Genomic DNA, 16,481 nt, shown 5'->3' on the forward strand with positions numbered 1-16,481 from the left:
TTAAGGTTCTTTTCAACCCAAGCCATTTGATTTTTGATGTTTGATTCAATAAATAAATTATAAACCCATCATTTATCAGATACTGCAAAACTTTACTTTTGAACCATTTCAAATTTAATCTCTTTATGCCTGATTGTCAGATCTTCTATCAGTACAAGCACTGTAGTTGGTGCTATCTCAAAATACTTTAAAAAACCTTGCAGAACATGCAGATCAGTGGTACTATCACACAGTTTCCTCCGTCTTCAGAAAATGCTGCTCACTAGAATTGCAAAAATAATGAAGAAAAAATTGCTAAAATAAAAAGGCACCTTTACAGAACACATTTCCAGAGGCGCAGCTTTACTAGGAAATCCAATGCTACGTAAAAAGCAATTCACATTTTATTTTAAATTTCCATAAACTGTACAAAAAGGTTTCATTCTCACCAAAAATAACAGCAATATTTCCAATCTTACTTCTAGACAAACAACAAACTCTTATTTTCATCTTTCCAGAGTGAGTTTACAAATAAACATACCATAATATGGATGGCATTTGCATCAGAGTTGGGGCAGAGCAAAGAGATTTAAACATTTGTGGAATAAATGTTAAGTTTTTAGTGTCTTTTAAAAACTTAAATACCCTGCCATGCCTATTAAGCCTAAAGAAAAAAAGTTTTGTGTCTGACACAAAGGAATGTAAACAGTCATCAAGAGATTAAAGAGGTTGACTCTTCCAACAAAACCGTAAACGTACCCCTATATCACTGACATTCACTTTACACCGAGACCTGTCCACAGCATGGGCATCGTGCAATAGTTGAATCCATTCTCCAAAATGCCACTTAAATATACATCAAAGACTTCCTTAAAAGTTTGGGTTTTTTAAAAAAATCCTAAGTAACAGAACTGAAATAGATTATATTCTTTTTAATAGTTTGAATTTCTTTCTTATCCTAATTAATCGGTGAATATGTAACAGCCCCATCAGATCTACAATCATAATGTACTTTTTCCACGATGCAATAAAGTAAAAGAGCACCTAGTTAAGCCAATCAGATGTAAAAAGCACCTCTGCCAAGAGCATGGGCTTGTGTCAGGCTTGATTTTGTTTGCCAAACACATTTAGTATGGACTAACACCACATAATTTAGGTCTTTGACCACAGCTTGCTCAGCCCAAGGCCTAAAATGGAAACACAATTGCAGTGATTTTTTAAGATTTCACCGGTTTTTCTCCCCAGCTTTGAAACTTAATTAAGAAGAAGCTGTTTCTATAGATTGGTTAGAGCTTAAAAAGTTAGGCATTATCTGTTACTTCAGAATTGTTTGAAGGAATACAGTCTTGAAATTCCACTTTATCTGGATAGAGTTTAATGTAAGTGTCCACCATCAAATCTAAGTCATGTTTTATGTCAATGTTTATGTTGAGCAAAGCAAGGTTGCTTGACCTTTGCCCTGTCAAGGTGTTTTTCAGGTATGCCTTTAAGCGCTTTCGTCCTAGTCCGTATTTCTCATTCTCCACCTTCATCACTGGAAGTAAGCACAAGACTTTAAGCAATGCATAAACATTAGGGAAAAACTTTATGTCGGGCAAGTGAAGTGCTTCATAAATAGTAGCTGGAAGTTCAATATCTTTTCCTCTGTGCTTCCACTTGATTCTCCAACAGTGAAGCTCAGCAGAAAGTGTGTCTGGATTGGGCAAGTCATTTTTGAACATGTCAGCGTGATGCTCCTCAGATGTGTTGAATTTGAGCTGTCCCATGACTGAGGGCACTAATGATAAACATTTCAGAGCTTTTAAATGTTGTTCTGAGAAAATATCTTTTAGTTCTTGAATAATATGCTCTACTGTTGGGACACTTAGGATTTCTTTGTAGTAATTTTCTGATGTCATATCAGGGTCAAAGTTCCCCTGTTGTGCCCTGAGAAATTTTCCTGGGAGTTTAATTTGTACATCCAGTTTTGTAGCCAAGTTTGTGGCTTCCTCAAACCAAAATTCATGGTAAACTTCAATATTCTCCATCACTTCATTCAGAGAGTGCAATACTGCTGTTAAGCTGCCAGCTGCAAAGAACACATCTGATGTTTGTCCCTGGAGATTTTTTCCAAATGCTCTTGTAAAAGACAGAACATTTTTCATAATTACAATAGTGACAATGAAATCAAAATCTGTTAGTGCACTTGAAAGTACAAAAGCTCGACCGACAATGAAGTTGTTCCACCTGACAGAAAAGTCACTGCTCACTGCATCCAAGCACAGCACCAGTGCTTGCAGGAGGTCCACTAATACCTCAAAAGTATCATGCCTGCCTGTCCACTGAGAACGACAGATCTTCTTCAACTCATTACCTTTTTCATTATTGTCCTGAAAAAGAGCAGAAATTGTGTTGTCCAGTTCTACTAGTAATTGTGGAGACTGATTAAAAAGACAGCAAACTTCTTCAATTGTTCCTAATGCAATGGAAACGCCAACAACAGGAACAGATTTTGCCAGCCAAACATTTAAGGCACATGAGGAACACAGCGTATACACAGCTTGCGGATACTTTTCCAAGAGTCTTGTAGCCACAACTTTCATTTTAGAAGCAAATCCACTGGAGACAATGTAGGCTTGACCCCGACAGTACTCCATGTTTAGACCCCACTTTTCAGTAATAGTTGCATGGAACTTAACAGCTAAAATTTCAGGATCAGCTTCATATGGTAAAAACCCTACAAATTCTTCTCTGAGATTGTGAGACTCATCAACGAACCTCACCAGCACCGGCAGATGTTCCTCTCCTGCTATGTCCACGACTTCATCGGTGACAATAGAAAAGAAGTGTGAGTCTCTTACTTCCCTCAGTGTCTCCTCTCTAATACAGTTTTCACAGATCTCAAGCATTTGTTTCTGCTGAGTTTTTGAACAATACTCGAGGTTGACTGCAGTCATCTCAAATCGTTTCCTCAGAACTTCATCACCACCATTTATTCTGTATTCCAGTAGAGCCTGAAAGTTATCTGAAGTAAAAATGCCTTCTGGAAGTTCATCAGCATTATGGCCATCCAATGGAATATTTTGTTTACCCATTAAGATCAAAATTTCAAATAATGATTTAAGGTAATCTTTGTTTTCTCTTTCTTCCAGTGTTAAGGGGACGGTTTTTTCCTCTTGTTCTTCCCCTCCTTCCTCTGAGACAGTGTTTTGCTCATTGTTTTCATTTGACTCTTGAGTTGCCTGCTTCCGTTCAAAAGCATCGTCAACTACAAAATGAAAATACTGTAAGTGTCAAAAATAAAATATAACATTTACTTGCCCAGTACCTTTCAGTTACCAAACTCCAGAGAAGAATGTTTCCAGTTTAAAAGTGAATGAGTATTTTGGAAACAATTTAGACTGGCTGGCTGAATCAAGAAGGAAGTCAATTATCCTCCTGCTAAACTAATATAAACTAATAGTTATATATAAACTAATAGTTATGAGTCCTGCATTACCTCATCAGCCTTAGGAAATAAAGTTATTACCTCAATTATTTTGATTACTTACTCTTTTGTTGCTTCAATGTTCTTATTTCATCTTCACTCTTAAAAAAACAAAAAAAACTCATATTGATGACAATGTTTAACATGTGACCTTAAAATATTAACATATCAAGATGAGATACAAATACTGTAGATGAGACCAGTTAACATTTGCCAAAAAGTGCTAGAAATTTTAACACCAGGAGGTTTCTTGAGGTAGTTTATTACAGCCATGACATGTATCTACCAACTACATGACAACAGTTGTATTAGGAGGTTCTTCAATATGTATAATCATTAGTAAATAGATTCCATTAAATAGTTTCTATTGCAATTTGGTAATGTGCTGCCAGTAGACAGAACCATCTTTAACTCCATTAACAGTCAACAGATGCAACCAAACTCACAAAGAAGTATTTAGAAATTGTCTGCAATTTTTCAAGTATAAAAAGAGATTATGAGTGGAATTCCTGTTAATTGTCAGTATACTTCTAACCATGGAGACGCTGTCTCCCCCAAATGACACAAAAGACACAATCCCACAAAAAACTTCTCAATCTTGATTTTATCCATGCACCCTTTTTTCACAACAATAAGCTAAAACAAGCATGTCTGAATTGATTCAGATTTCAGAAGTTAAATGGGCGAACCAAAGATCACGATCAATATGCAGCGAGAATTTTGGGATATCAAGCTTCAGTTGTGGTCAGTTGGCATTGCAGTAACAAGGAAAAGAAAACTATACATTTGATGTGGATGAAAGAATCAATTCTGGACCAGCACATTTAATTTTCCAGATTATTTCTTCAAGACTTCTTTAGATAAAATTTTTATCATGCTTTTAACTTATAATCAACAAAAACAATACAGGAATAGGCAGCATAGAAAATACAAACACTCAAGTGACTAAATATTTTTATTTCACATTTTGTGTAAAAGTTTCACATTAACTTACTCGTCGTCTTTTCTTTTAATAATAAACCAATAATTTTACATAAAAAACTTACCAGCTCTTTTATCCTTTTCCTATGTCTGCTGTGAGGATTGTTCAGGTGACTTGTAAGATCAAATATAGTTGGCACAGCGTTATCCCGTAAAACCGTTCTGTATGGGCTCTGTAAGAAAACAGACATCTCCATTAGGGAATTCTTTGAGAAATTCCACACATTGTGCCCTTTTTTTCCTCTCCTTCTTTTCTTGTTTATGTTATTATTCTAAAGTACTTTGACTTTTTGATGTTACCAAAGAGAAAGCTAAGCTATGCAATTTACATTTCAGGGATATAAAGAGAACACTGAAAATAGGAAGACAGATACTACAGAAAACTCCAATCCAAACTACAAACCCTTTTTTTTGTCCCCATTATCTCTGTATCAAAGACCCTGTGTGCAATAATTTTAATATTTAATATTAATTTATTTTTAAAAAAATAAACATTCTGGATAAAAACACATTTATGCATCAGAAAGGAAACATTTTGTCACTACTGTGTTTTAGGTTTAATCACTTATTTCACAATTCTGGAAACACTTAGTTGTGAAAATGTTCAATTGCTTCTTTTTGTAGAACTATGAAGTCCACCAAGCACTACTGTGAAAGATCATATTGAGGGAAAATTTATCTGTGAATAAAAAAAAGAAGAAAAGACTTCTAGATGACCATGTAAGTGCTCCCAGTTAAAAAAAACATTTAAAGTAAAATGTTATATTTGGATACACTGTAAACCTGTGTTGCCTACCCTGGCTAATTTCTACCAAGTACAAAATTGTAACTGATGTCATCTTGTCATTAGATTGAAATACATTTCAAACAAACCCATCTTCATAGTGTTTCCTTTCAGAGTCATAATTACTTCCAATTTTCATCTGTTTTCAGGGATGCTGGCTAATTAGAGACCTCATCACGTGTAATATCACTAGGACTTCAGAGCTTGACCTGCATATTTTAATTATCCTTCATAACTAAAATATCTGTTTTGCTTATGTACCAGAGTGAAATTCAGCCTAGAAATGAAAACTTGATACAAAATCTCACCTTTTCCTACTCTTATGCAAGCTGTTAAAATCATATTGTTGACAAAAAGAACTGAAAGCTGTTACTTCATTAATAAAAAACAGTGCCTTGACCTTAGCTGGATGAAAATGTAACAGGAAATTATAGCTTGACAGATGTAAAGAGTATTTAAATCTTATGGCCACAACAGAGTGTAATTTAACCAAATCACACCATGTACACTCTTCAGGAACAGGACATTAATAAGTTTAAATAATTAGAGAAATGCAAAATTACACCCAATAAATTTATATAATCTTGTAATCTCTAGTGAAACAAGTGAAACAAGGAAAGCACTGCAGTGGGGACAGTATTCAACTAACACATTAAACTGCCAGGAACACCATTTTTTCTCTCTCCTCTGACTATTCATCTTTATTATCATTCTCAATGGCTGAGAGCCTGTGTGGAACCCCAGACAATGGCAGTGATCCCAATTAAGACTAAGAAATTAATTTTCCTAGGGACGAATTACCCAGGAGCTCAAAGATTAAAAGGCAGCATTCTGGTGAAAAATGTCAATCACATTTTGCAAGATGCAGTAAACAAATGCTTGTTTTTACTTACACTTCTGCATATCATAGAAGTCTCAAAATGTTTAGCACACAATCTGTAATGCTTGTTGAGTTGATCTGGAGTTTTATCTTCTAAATCTGCCCTTCGACAGTTCTCTACCCATCTCTGACATCTGCATGTAAGGAGAAGAAATAGGTAATAGGATAAAACAAAATCCCTTACAAATTCAAACCATACTCAAAATGGAGCACAGGTGAGTGCAAGTGACCTTGATACAAGACTTGGGAAAGTTCTTTACAACTTCCTTTGGAACATCCCATCAAATTTTTGTAAAAACTACTTTTTCTACTTTTGCTCACCACTCAACATTACCTCATCAAATTCAGGAGTCTTTTCCCTTGATTAATATATTCTTGCCTTTGTCACACACACACACAGAGCAGATTGTAGCACAGGTGCTCATGAAACTTAACAATTTAATTCTAAAGAATTTGCTCTTAAAAGGAAAAATTAAAAACCAAAGAGTTGTGCTTGTAGTCTAAAGTCATAACGTTTTCTAGGCAGTTTTTAAGATAGCTGCCTTTTCCACCTCCCTTCAAAATATAGTATTCTTCTTATTTATTGTGGTCACTGGGGGAGTTTAGAGTAAATTTATGAAAGTGAAATAATAACAATAGAAAAGCAACCATTCCACAGACAGTGCTTCCACTCCAGAAGTTCTCCTTAGATATGTTTTTTTACATGTATTTACTTTTGCTTTGGACTAGTTCTCCAAGAGATACCACAAGGATAAAGAAATATTTCCTTTACTGACAGGACTCCACTTAGGTATGCAAGAGACTGCCTCTTCTGGTGAGTAAACCACTTGCAGTAATTGATGCAAATACAGTAGTGAGCTTCAGCTTCCCCTAATGGGGTACATGCCACCACTCTCTGAGCAACAAAGTTACTTGTTCTGTTGCTAGAAGTTAGAAGAAAGCAATTTTACTATTTCTTTTGATTGCAAACATGAAATTATGGTTTATAGCAGTAAGGAGGGAGAAAAACAACTATAAGAACAAAAGCCGTCTTGTCAGATGTTTAGGTGGGCAGCCCAGATGAGAAAATCACAGGTCTGAGTGGATTCACCTCTACTTTAGCTCAGTAAAGGGCAATTGTGCAGATGAAAGAGAAGAATCTGATTCTGATCTCTGCTGGCTGAACCATTTGCAAAGCTCAATTTTTTGCTCATGCAAAATATTAAAATAACAGTGATAGCAAATGCCATAAATCAAAATAATTTCTAATATTGCTCTTGGAGATCCATACACAGTATGCTTAGTAATGACTTAAAATAAGGAAAGAAAACAATGTTTAAAAAAATCTGATTTTTTGGCACAACAGTGCAATCTTGGCAGTGCAATCACCCCAAAAAGAGAACAGGGGAGCTTTCTTCACTTAATCAAATTATATAAACAATCTCTTAAACTGGGAGACCTGTAGCATGTAAATTACATTGCCTCTGGCTCTCAGACTTTCTCAGTGGGTGTTGACTACTAAACAACTCATTAAATGTGACCACAGAGGCTGATCAGCCTCCTCTATAGTTAGTGGGGAAGGTTTCAGTGCAGAGAAAGAGCCTGACCCCATGGTCTTACCTGCTTCTCTCAGTGATTCAGGGATGCTGACAAACACTGAGGGAGAGCAGAGCCAGAGCTCCTTACATCATGTTAATTCCCCTGAATCACCGTCTGGCAATCACAGGAACACAAACTGGTGGCAGGAATGGTGCATTCAGAACTGGCACACAGTTGTCAAGGGCAGGCAAACATCAACCTGAATTCTTTGGCCAATCAAAGAACCTCAGTAGGTACTCAGTAAGTACTACCTAGTACTTAGTAATAGTCAAGGATCAGATCAATGAGTGACAAGAGATACCACCAGCTCTTCAGAGGGGGCTTACTCAAAAAAGATTTTACAGATTTCATTAACCACCCAATACTCCTCTCCTGATGCCTTAAACTTTAGCTTTCATATTATCCAGATTTTGTACTGCATTAGTATATAACTGAACTTCATATAAAGTGTTAGCAAGTCCTCCTCACAGTTTAGTTAGACAAAACAAGCTTTTCCAGCCTGAGAACCAAGGACACCATTGCAGCTTCAGGCCCAAAAAGTACAAACAACAGCAAATTGAGGAGAGCAATCTGGGAGGATGGGACTTCATCACCTGAAGCTGTAACTGGACAAGTAAACCTAATATGGAAATGGACCAAAACTTACAAAAGTGTGAAAATGTGTGACCTCTTGTCCAACATGGGTGTAGCCTCAGCCAGGCTCTTGTACTGCCCAAGGTGTATCCTTTGAAGGCCTTTTTAATAAATACTTACTTTATTCCTTTAACACAGTCTAGCCTCTGTTCTAGGTGGCCTCTCAAGGCATCATTTCCTTACAAAGTTCTTCAACAGTTGCACAAAAACTGGCTGTGGCTGCTGCGTTTTGTGCTGAAGTAAACACTGCCTGTGATACCAAATTATTTTGCCTGTTTTCTTTTATATATTCTCTGTATTCTTACACATATATTTGTAACTTTGTAGCCTATTGTTCTATTTGTGGTTAGTTTTCCCCAGTACTTTACCCTACCTTTTTCCAAGCAGAAAAAAACCCACATTCCAAGGCCCCCTAGTCTACTCCAAGCCTATCTTGGCTCTCTCTGGGAACCAAGGCCAAAAACCAGCTCTTCAAGACACATTTTCACAAACATTTAGTTCCTATCAAAGGAGAAAGGCGGGGAGAGCACAGGCAGGATTCAGAGAAGGTTGGACCAAGGGAAATGGCATCACCTCTTATGTCTCTAATTGGTGATTTTTTTCAATTATGCTGATTTGCTAAACTTTTAAAACTGTATTCACCACATGGAGGGTGGGCATTTTGTGGACATTTTTCCATATCTGCCCCTGGAGGCCTCCAATGAAGACCAGCCTTTGTGTTACCTCCTATACTAATATTATCTCAGGAGTATGTTGTTTTATTTCTAGGTCCTTTAAGGCATCACCTGAGCACATGAGCCCTTGGTGTTCAGAGCCCCATTTGAGGATCCGAAGTACACAATCCTAGAGCAGTTTGGGTTGGAAAGGACCTTACAGCCCATCTTGTTCCAGGCCCTGCCATAGGCAGGGACACCTTCCACTAGACCAGGCTGCTCCAAGCCCCATCCAGCCTGGCCTTGAGCACTCCCAGGGGTGGGACAGCCACAGCTTCTCTGGGCAACCTGTGCCAAGGCCTCACCAACCTCACAGGGAGGAATTTCTTCCCAATACCTGATCTAAATTTCCCCTATTTCATATCATGGATCAGACATGGGCACCAAGCTTCTCAACCCACTGGAGCAGCATATCAGCAACCAGAGTTCTAGAAATTTAGGAAGCTCTAATGGCAAAGGCTGAAATGTTGACATTCTCTCAGGGAGCTACAGGACTAAAAGGAGATGACAGTTTATATGACTGAACTCAAACCTAAAAACTCCATCTGAGTCTGAATTCAGCCCTTCAGCCTCACTGTGAGTTTGGTTTCAAACAGAACACTCTCTGAGGAATGGAATAACAAAGAAAAACAAAGTCAGACCCCTGAGATCACCCACTATAGCTCTGCATGGTATTATCCAAGAAGCAACTAGAAAGATCTCTGAATAAAATTATGTATTAACTTTTATCAAATCTTTCAGAATTCAACTACTTCTGCATGAGAAGACAGGCTTATGGAGCTTGTGAAGTCCTTATGCAAAACCTACATCCACAACACTGCCCTGAGTCTTCCTACTCAACTCAACTGGGTGCTGTAGCAGCAGGGAATAATCCCTATGTTAAAAGCAATAGCAGAAACAGCAATTACCATGAAAAGGAGCAAACTTAAGTCCAAGTAACCCAACAAGCACATATACATGAAATGGACATGATTCTTAAACATGCTTCACAAGTATCATCCCCACGGAGAGCATATCGTTGTGAATAAATTATTTTAAATACACAGATTAGTTCGAGATTTTTTTTTTAATCCAGAACTTTATTTCCCATTCCCTTCCCAGTGAGCTGCACCATGATGTGCTAAGGTAGTGTTTCACTTCAGCCACCTACAGGGAGAGATATGCATGATCAGTCTCTAGAGAACTTGGATCTAATCCCATTCTCCAATGGATCCTCATACACGAATGGCAAATGACACACAGGCTACACAGGAATGAGAAACTTGGAGTGCATAAAGCAGAACCTCTACAACCCTTGGTGAATGCCCAAGAGGCTGAATTACCTTGCATTAGGAAGAGAGATGTAATTGGTGGAGATGTAATTAATGAGTGAACTATCCTAATTCTAAATTAGCTTTTGGAGAGCATCATACCTCTACACTACTGAAGGAACCACAGTTCTTTACTTCAGCAGAAAAAAATGTATCTACTGGAACTGAAACACAAGTGCTGCTGGAAGCTACCAAGTTTACAAGAGAAATCACTTTAGTACACTGTCCAGCTCATACCAAAGGCTCCTGTGAAACAAAGAAACAATAAAACTGCTTAAACTTTTAGACAGGTAGATTTTAAAAGTCCTGGAGTTTAGGAGCAGTACTATGGGATAGCAAGATATTGGAAATAACTCTCACCAGCCTCTACAGTGGTCATCAACAGGAACAGTGTTTGGCAGAGAATTATATCCAGGACCAGCCTCATAGAAAATAAATGGTTGGAGACAACGTCACACAAAATAATAAATAAAACAAAATACAGCTACATGACATACATTAACTAAGGTATTTTCAGTAAAATCCAAATTGGAAGTTAAATAGGAAGGACCATATACTGCCATATACTATTTGCTGTAAATTTTAGGTAAGGAAACTGGATACACCATTCCCACATCAAACGAGTAGTGGATGACCAACCAGTTGATTGTGATTTTTTATTGGTAATAATTAAAGTATTTGTGCTCTGGAATCTATAATGTTGCACTCTATTCTATGGTATGTTGCACTCTACCCTATGGTAATGCTGTTGGCTTTGTTATATTTGTACTTGGAATAATGCTGTACATAAGGGCAGCACTCACAGAATGGGTGCAGAGACTGTAGGGATATAAAAGCCCAGGGATTTCTTGGTTCAGGGACAATCCCCACAGGCATCAGCTCAAGCTGTTACCACATTATGATTGAAGTGCTGAAAGGAACCAGACATCTGAGACTGCTAGAGAAAACCCAGAACCCAGGGTTGAGGCTGGAGCCCCCTGGCCTGAATGGGGGCTTTGCTCATGGCAAGTAAAGTCTAGGGCTGTGCAAAGGGACTCCCAGGGTGGCTCCTGAATGGTCAGGCAGGAAAGTTTCCTGCATACCTCTTAGGCATTGCTCATTTGCTTTTCAGAAGGTTTTCTTCAGTCACAAACTTTACATTTTCAGAGATCTGCTGACATCTCATGGAAGCTGAAATGGCATTTTACTGAGTTGCAGCTAGAGTATCTATTACCTAACTACTGGTGAACTGCAGCAGAACAGCATCTCTTTGCTTAAGAAGTATTTTGTTCTAAACAAACACTCATAGCTCAGCTCACTCATAGCTGTAACTTGAGCCACCATGATGAACAGAGTCACAATCACAGATGAGAGTTAAACAAACATACCTTACTGTGAGCATCACTGCCTAGACTGCATAAAACTGTAAACCTTATGGAGGTAGCTGAGGCTGCTTACACTAGTTTGATATGAAAAGACAATATGCCACCCATCAAATACTGGTGGCTCTTCTCCAAAGGCTGATCTCTGAACCCTTTATCTTCTCAAGAAGCCAAAATGAAAGCAGGTAGTCTTAACAGGTTAGCTCTCACTGACTTCCTAACACCTGAAAGATCAGACTTGGAATGTCTAACTGGAACTGCTTAGCACTCAACTGGGAAAACATTAAAGGCAATTAACCAGCTATTATGGAAACACTGAAAACAGTAAGGGAGTAGAAACAATTTACCCAGACTATGCATTTACCATCAATGATTTTTTAAAATTAAAATTTATTTTAAGATGTATTACAACAACTTTACTTTTAGCTTTCCCTTTGCAACCTGCCAAGTGCAAATAACATTTTGGGACAATGCACTTTGCTCACCATCCCAGTCTGACCTACAAAAGTGGGAGCAAGCACTACAAGGAACATATTTTCATTTCCATCTGCAGACTGCTGTAGACCAGCCCACAGAATAAAACACCCTCAAGTCTGTAAACCAAAAGGATGCACAGATTTATCAGTCTCTAAATGCTCTTGGTAAAATAGAATATATAATCAACTTTGGACAGAAAGTTGCAAAATATTAAGGGGGGAACTTCTAGAGAACCTAGAACATCATCTTTGGCACTGACTGTTTTTAAGAGTACAAAGATGCTATAAACAGTTTATTGTTGGAGAATTTTGCTCAGACATGGCTTGAAGGAAAAAAGGCCATGAAAATATACAGCTGATGGAAAAGTAAAAGGCAGCTGTAACCAGCTAATTCTCAAGCCTGTTTCCCAGGCACGTTTCTGTAAACAGCAAGAGTTCTCAAGCCTGTCTTCAATAACAAGTAAATATCTTGTCCTTGGATAAGGTATGGGAAAGCAAAAGTGACAAACATGGAGGCCTTGAGAACCATTCATATCAGGGTGAGAAAACAAATCTTGGTTTCAATAACAAACCACAGGTATTGAAAACAAAAGGAGGGGTTAATGTGTAATCTGTGGCCAATGATGAGCTCGGGTTTTGTAATATGTATAAGCTTAATTAACACCACTATAAAAGTGTGTAAGTGGGATCAATAAATTGGAGTTCGATGCTGATCAAAGGATGGGTCGTCTCCCTTCGCTTTCCACAGTTTATGTAGAGTTTCTCCTTCCTCCTGCCCATCTTGTGAGACCCCATCTGAAACACTGTGTACAGTATGCCCCAATATAAAGACAGACATGGAAATGTTGGACCAAGTCCACAAAGCTGGCAAGAGGACTGGAGCATCTCCCATATGGAGACAGGATGAGGAAGTCAGGGCCGTTCAGCCTGGTTGTGTGGAGACCTCAGAGCATCTTCCAGTGTCTGAAGGGGCCTTACAGAGAAGGAGGAGAGGAGCTCTGCATCAGGAACTGTAGTGACAGGACATGGAGAAATGCCTTCAAACTATAACAGGGGAAATTTAGGTTAGACACATGAATGAAATTTTTTACAGGAAGGGTTTGGAGGCCCTGGCATAGGTTGCCAAGAGAAGCTGAGGCTGTCCCATTCCTGGAAGTGTTCCAAGGGTTGGCTGGGAGAAAGGTGGTCTAATGGAAGGTGGACCTGCCCATGGCCTGGAATGACATGAGCTTTAAGGTTCCTTCCAACCCAAACCATCATAGAGTTTATAAAATAGAGTTTTAAAAAAAGTAATCTTTAAAATGTAATCATTTGGTAGCACACCTTTAACTACCTCTCCACATTGCCACCATGGGAAACACTCATTCAAAATGTCCTTCCATTAAAAAAAATTATAAACTGCAGAGGGTATTTTCTTCATACAGCAAACTGTCATCTACTGAGGAGTTCTGTACAGCCTGATGTGACTCACATTTTACAGCATGGACCTCTTACAAATTAAGACTGAAGCTGAGACATTGCCAATTTTCCTAAATTCCAAACAAACTGCAGACATTCCTTTGTGTGAGATCCTAAGGGTCTCACAGGACGGATGGTAGAAAGAGACAACAGTAAGAGCAAATAATGAAAATGAAAGAATAAGAGTACATAAGCAAGCAATTTTATTTCAGTTCTTATTAAAGCAAAATCATATAGAATATGGATTGTATTACATATCTTGCATGTACTAGACATCAAGAGGTCTGGGCAACCTTTACAGCAAGGCCTTGCATTCACCCAAGAGAATTTCATAACATATCCAAAATCACAACTTTAGAGAGCAGCTACTACCTATATAAGCTTTTTGTATCTTCATTTGAAATTGCTTGGAGGGTCTGTTTCCTTAGGAAATACTACATACGCATAATTCCCACGGGGTTTCGATTTTTCCAAAAATCAGGTCAAGCATCTTCAAAGAAGGAAGTAAATATCATGTATAAATAATGAAAAGGCCAGCTTTAACTACTGACTGTTCAAAAAGAGGTAACTGGTATTGCTCTGTGCCTATGTCCCCTTCAGTATTGTGAGCATCATGTTAAATCAAGTGATTTGAAGAGGGTCATCTCGATTTAAGGGTGAACCTTTACATGGGGGTTTCTATGTCTGAGTACATTATTTATTTTTCATGGCGTTTTCCAGTGTCTCCCACTCACACACTTTTTGCTCTACCAATACACCACCCCTGCTTTTCCCCCACTGGGAATTTCTGCCATCACCTCTGCTGTCGGTCATGACGCTTTGCCACCACGCCAGCAATCCTGTGACAGTTCCTCCCGTCGCAGGAGTGTCCCATTTGCCACGCACACACCTCATCGCCAAACACACCGAGCAGGACTGATGGACCTTTCACTGCTTGAGCCAGCGCTGAGGCTGCGCGGGGAGGGCTCCCCTACCTGAGCCCATGGCTCCGGCACCCCTCAGGCTGCCCCACATGTCTCAGCCGTACACCCCATTGCACCACCCCACACACAGCCCCACCCCGGTCCGGGACAGGTGCCCTCCTCCCTCCGCTTCCCGGAGCGGCGCCGCTGCCGTGCCCGGCACTCCCCCGAGGGGCGGCAGCCTCAGCCGCCGCGGCCCCGGCGCAGGCGCAGCCGCCCGCCCGCCTCCCGCCGCCACCGCCCGGAGGGTCCCCCGGCCCCGCCCCGCCGCAGCGAGCGCGGCCTCCGCAGGCACCATCGGCGGTCCGGGCGCCCGCCGGCCCCGCGGGTAAGGAGGCAGGCGCGGTCAGGGAGGCGCAGGAGAGGCAGAGCGGGCAGGGGGAAGGCAGCCGGCTCTCCGCACGGTGTCTCCTCAGACTGGCAGCGCTGTGCGCCGGCGGGGCCTGAGGGGGAGAGCCGGGCGCGCCTCCCCCAGCCCGCCCCTCCCGCGGTGGTCTCACCTGGCCGGATCGCGGGGGAAGCGGAAGAAGGCCAGGTCGGACTGGGTGCTCTTGCGGGTGCAGTTGGGCGCCGCGCAGAAGTTCGGCATGGTTCCCCCGGCCGGCGCCGCTGCCCCTTTAAATCGGCGGGCCGGCGGGAGGGGGGCGGGGGGGGAGGGTGCGTGTGTGGGGTGGAGGAGGAGGAGGTGGCGGCGGCCGGAGGGGAGGCAGGGCGGGAAGCGGCTCCACAGTGCTGTGAGCGGCCGGGAGGATTCAGCGCCGCGCTCCGCCGGGCCGGGGCCACCTCCTTCCCACACTGCACCGCGCGCGCGCCCGCGGCGGGCACGGCCCTGCGCGTGCGCGCGAGGAGCGGGCACGGCGGGGGCGCGCATGCGCCGGGTGTCGGGCTCTGTGTGTGAATTGCGCCGTGCGTTAGCGGCTTGTGTGTGTCCGTCACACCGTGCTGGTGTTAAACCAAGTGTGTTACCGGCGCGTGTCCGTCATACACCGTGCGTGTGTTGACGGCGTGTGTGTCTTTCACACACCGTGCGTATGTTAAGGGCGCGTGTGCCCGTCACACCGTGCGCGTGTTAATGGCGTGTGTCCATCACACACACTGTGCGGGTGTCCGTCACACCGTGCGTGTGTTAACGGCACGTGTCCATCACACAGCGTGCATGTTAACCTCATGTGTCTCTTACACCCTGCGTGTGTTAACCGTGCGTGTGTCCATCACGCCAGGCGTGTGTTAACCGCGTGTCCATCACACTGTGCATGTGTCCATCACACACCATGCGTATGTTAACGATGTGTGTCCGTCATGCTGTGCGTGTGTTAACCGCGTGTCCATCACACTGTGCATGTGTCCGTCATGCTGTGTGTGTGTTAAACCAAGCGTGTCCGTCACACCGTGTGTGTTAACCACGTGTGTCCCTTACACCGTGCATGTGTTAACGGCATGTGTCCGTCACGCACCATGCGTGTGTTAACGGCGTGCGTCCGTCACACACCGTGCATGTGTCCATCCCACCATGCATGTGTTAACAGCGTGTGTCCCTTACACCATGCATGTGTTAACCACGTGTGTCTGTCACACACCATGCATGTGTCCATCGCACCATGCATGTTCCCTTACACCGTGCATGTGTCCATCCCACCGTGTGTGGGTCCATCATGCTATGCATGTGTCCATCTCACTGTGTGTGTGTATTACAGTGTGTGCATATTTGTCATACCGTGTGTGTGTGTGTGTGTGTGTGTTACAGCGTGTGCATATTTGTTACACCATGTGTGCCACCCTGTATGTGTGGCTGTGTGCCACTGTGTAGGCATTATGCTATGGGTGTGTTTCACCGCATGTGTTACACTCTGTGTGTGTGTGTGTGTGTGTGTGTGTGTGTGTGTGTTACACCATGTGCATA

General features: G+C 41.4%; 1 protein-coding gene across 1 annotated transcript; it reads right to left on the minus strand.

Moving 5' to 3' along the window:
- Positions 1–387: 387 nt before the first annotated feature.
- Positions 388–15,312, minus strand: THAP12 (THAP domain containing 12). Its single transcript, XM_058825220.1, has 5 exons — positions 15,082–15,312; positions 6,104–6,224; positions 4,492–4,599; positions 3,510–3,546; positions 388–3,226 (listed from the first exon to the last, which is right to left on the minus strand). Exons 1-5 carry the CDS (start codon positions 15,168–15,170, stop codon positions 1,281–1,283), a joined length of 2,301 nt encoding a protein of 766 aa, XP_058681203.1. The 5' UTR covers positions 15,171–15,312; the 3' UTR covers positions 388–1,280.
- Between the last annotated feature and the right edge of the window lie 1,169 nt (positions 15,313–16,481).

The sequence above is a fragment of the Ammospiza caudacuta genome, chromosome 2, assembly GCF_027887145.1.
Source record: "Ammospiza caudacuta isolate bAmmCau1 chromosome 2, bAmmCau1.pri, whole genome shotgun sequence".
Classification (NCBI taxonomy): Eukaryota; Metazoa; Chordata; class Aves; order Passeriformes; family Passerellidae; genus Ammospiza; species Ammospiza caudacuta.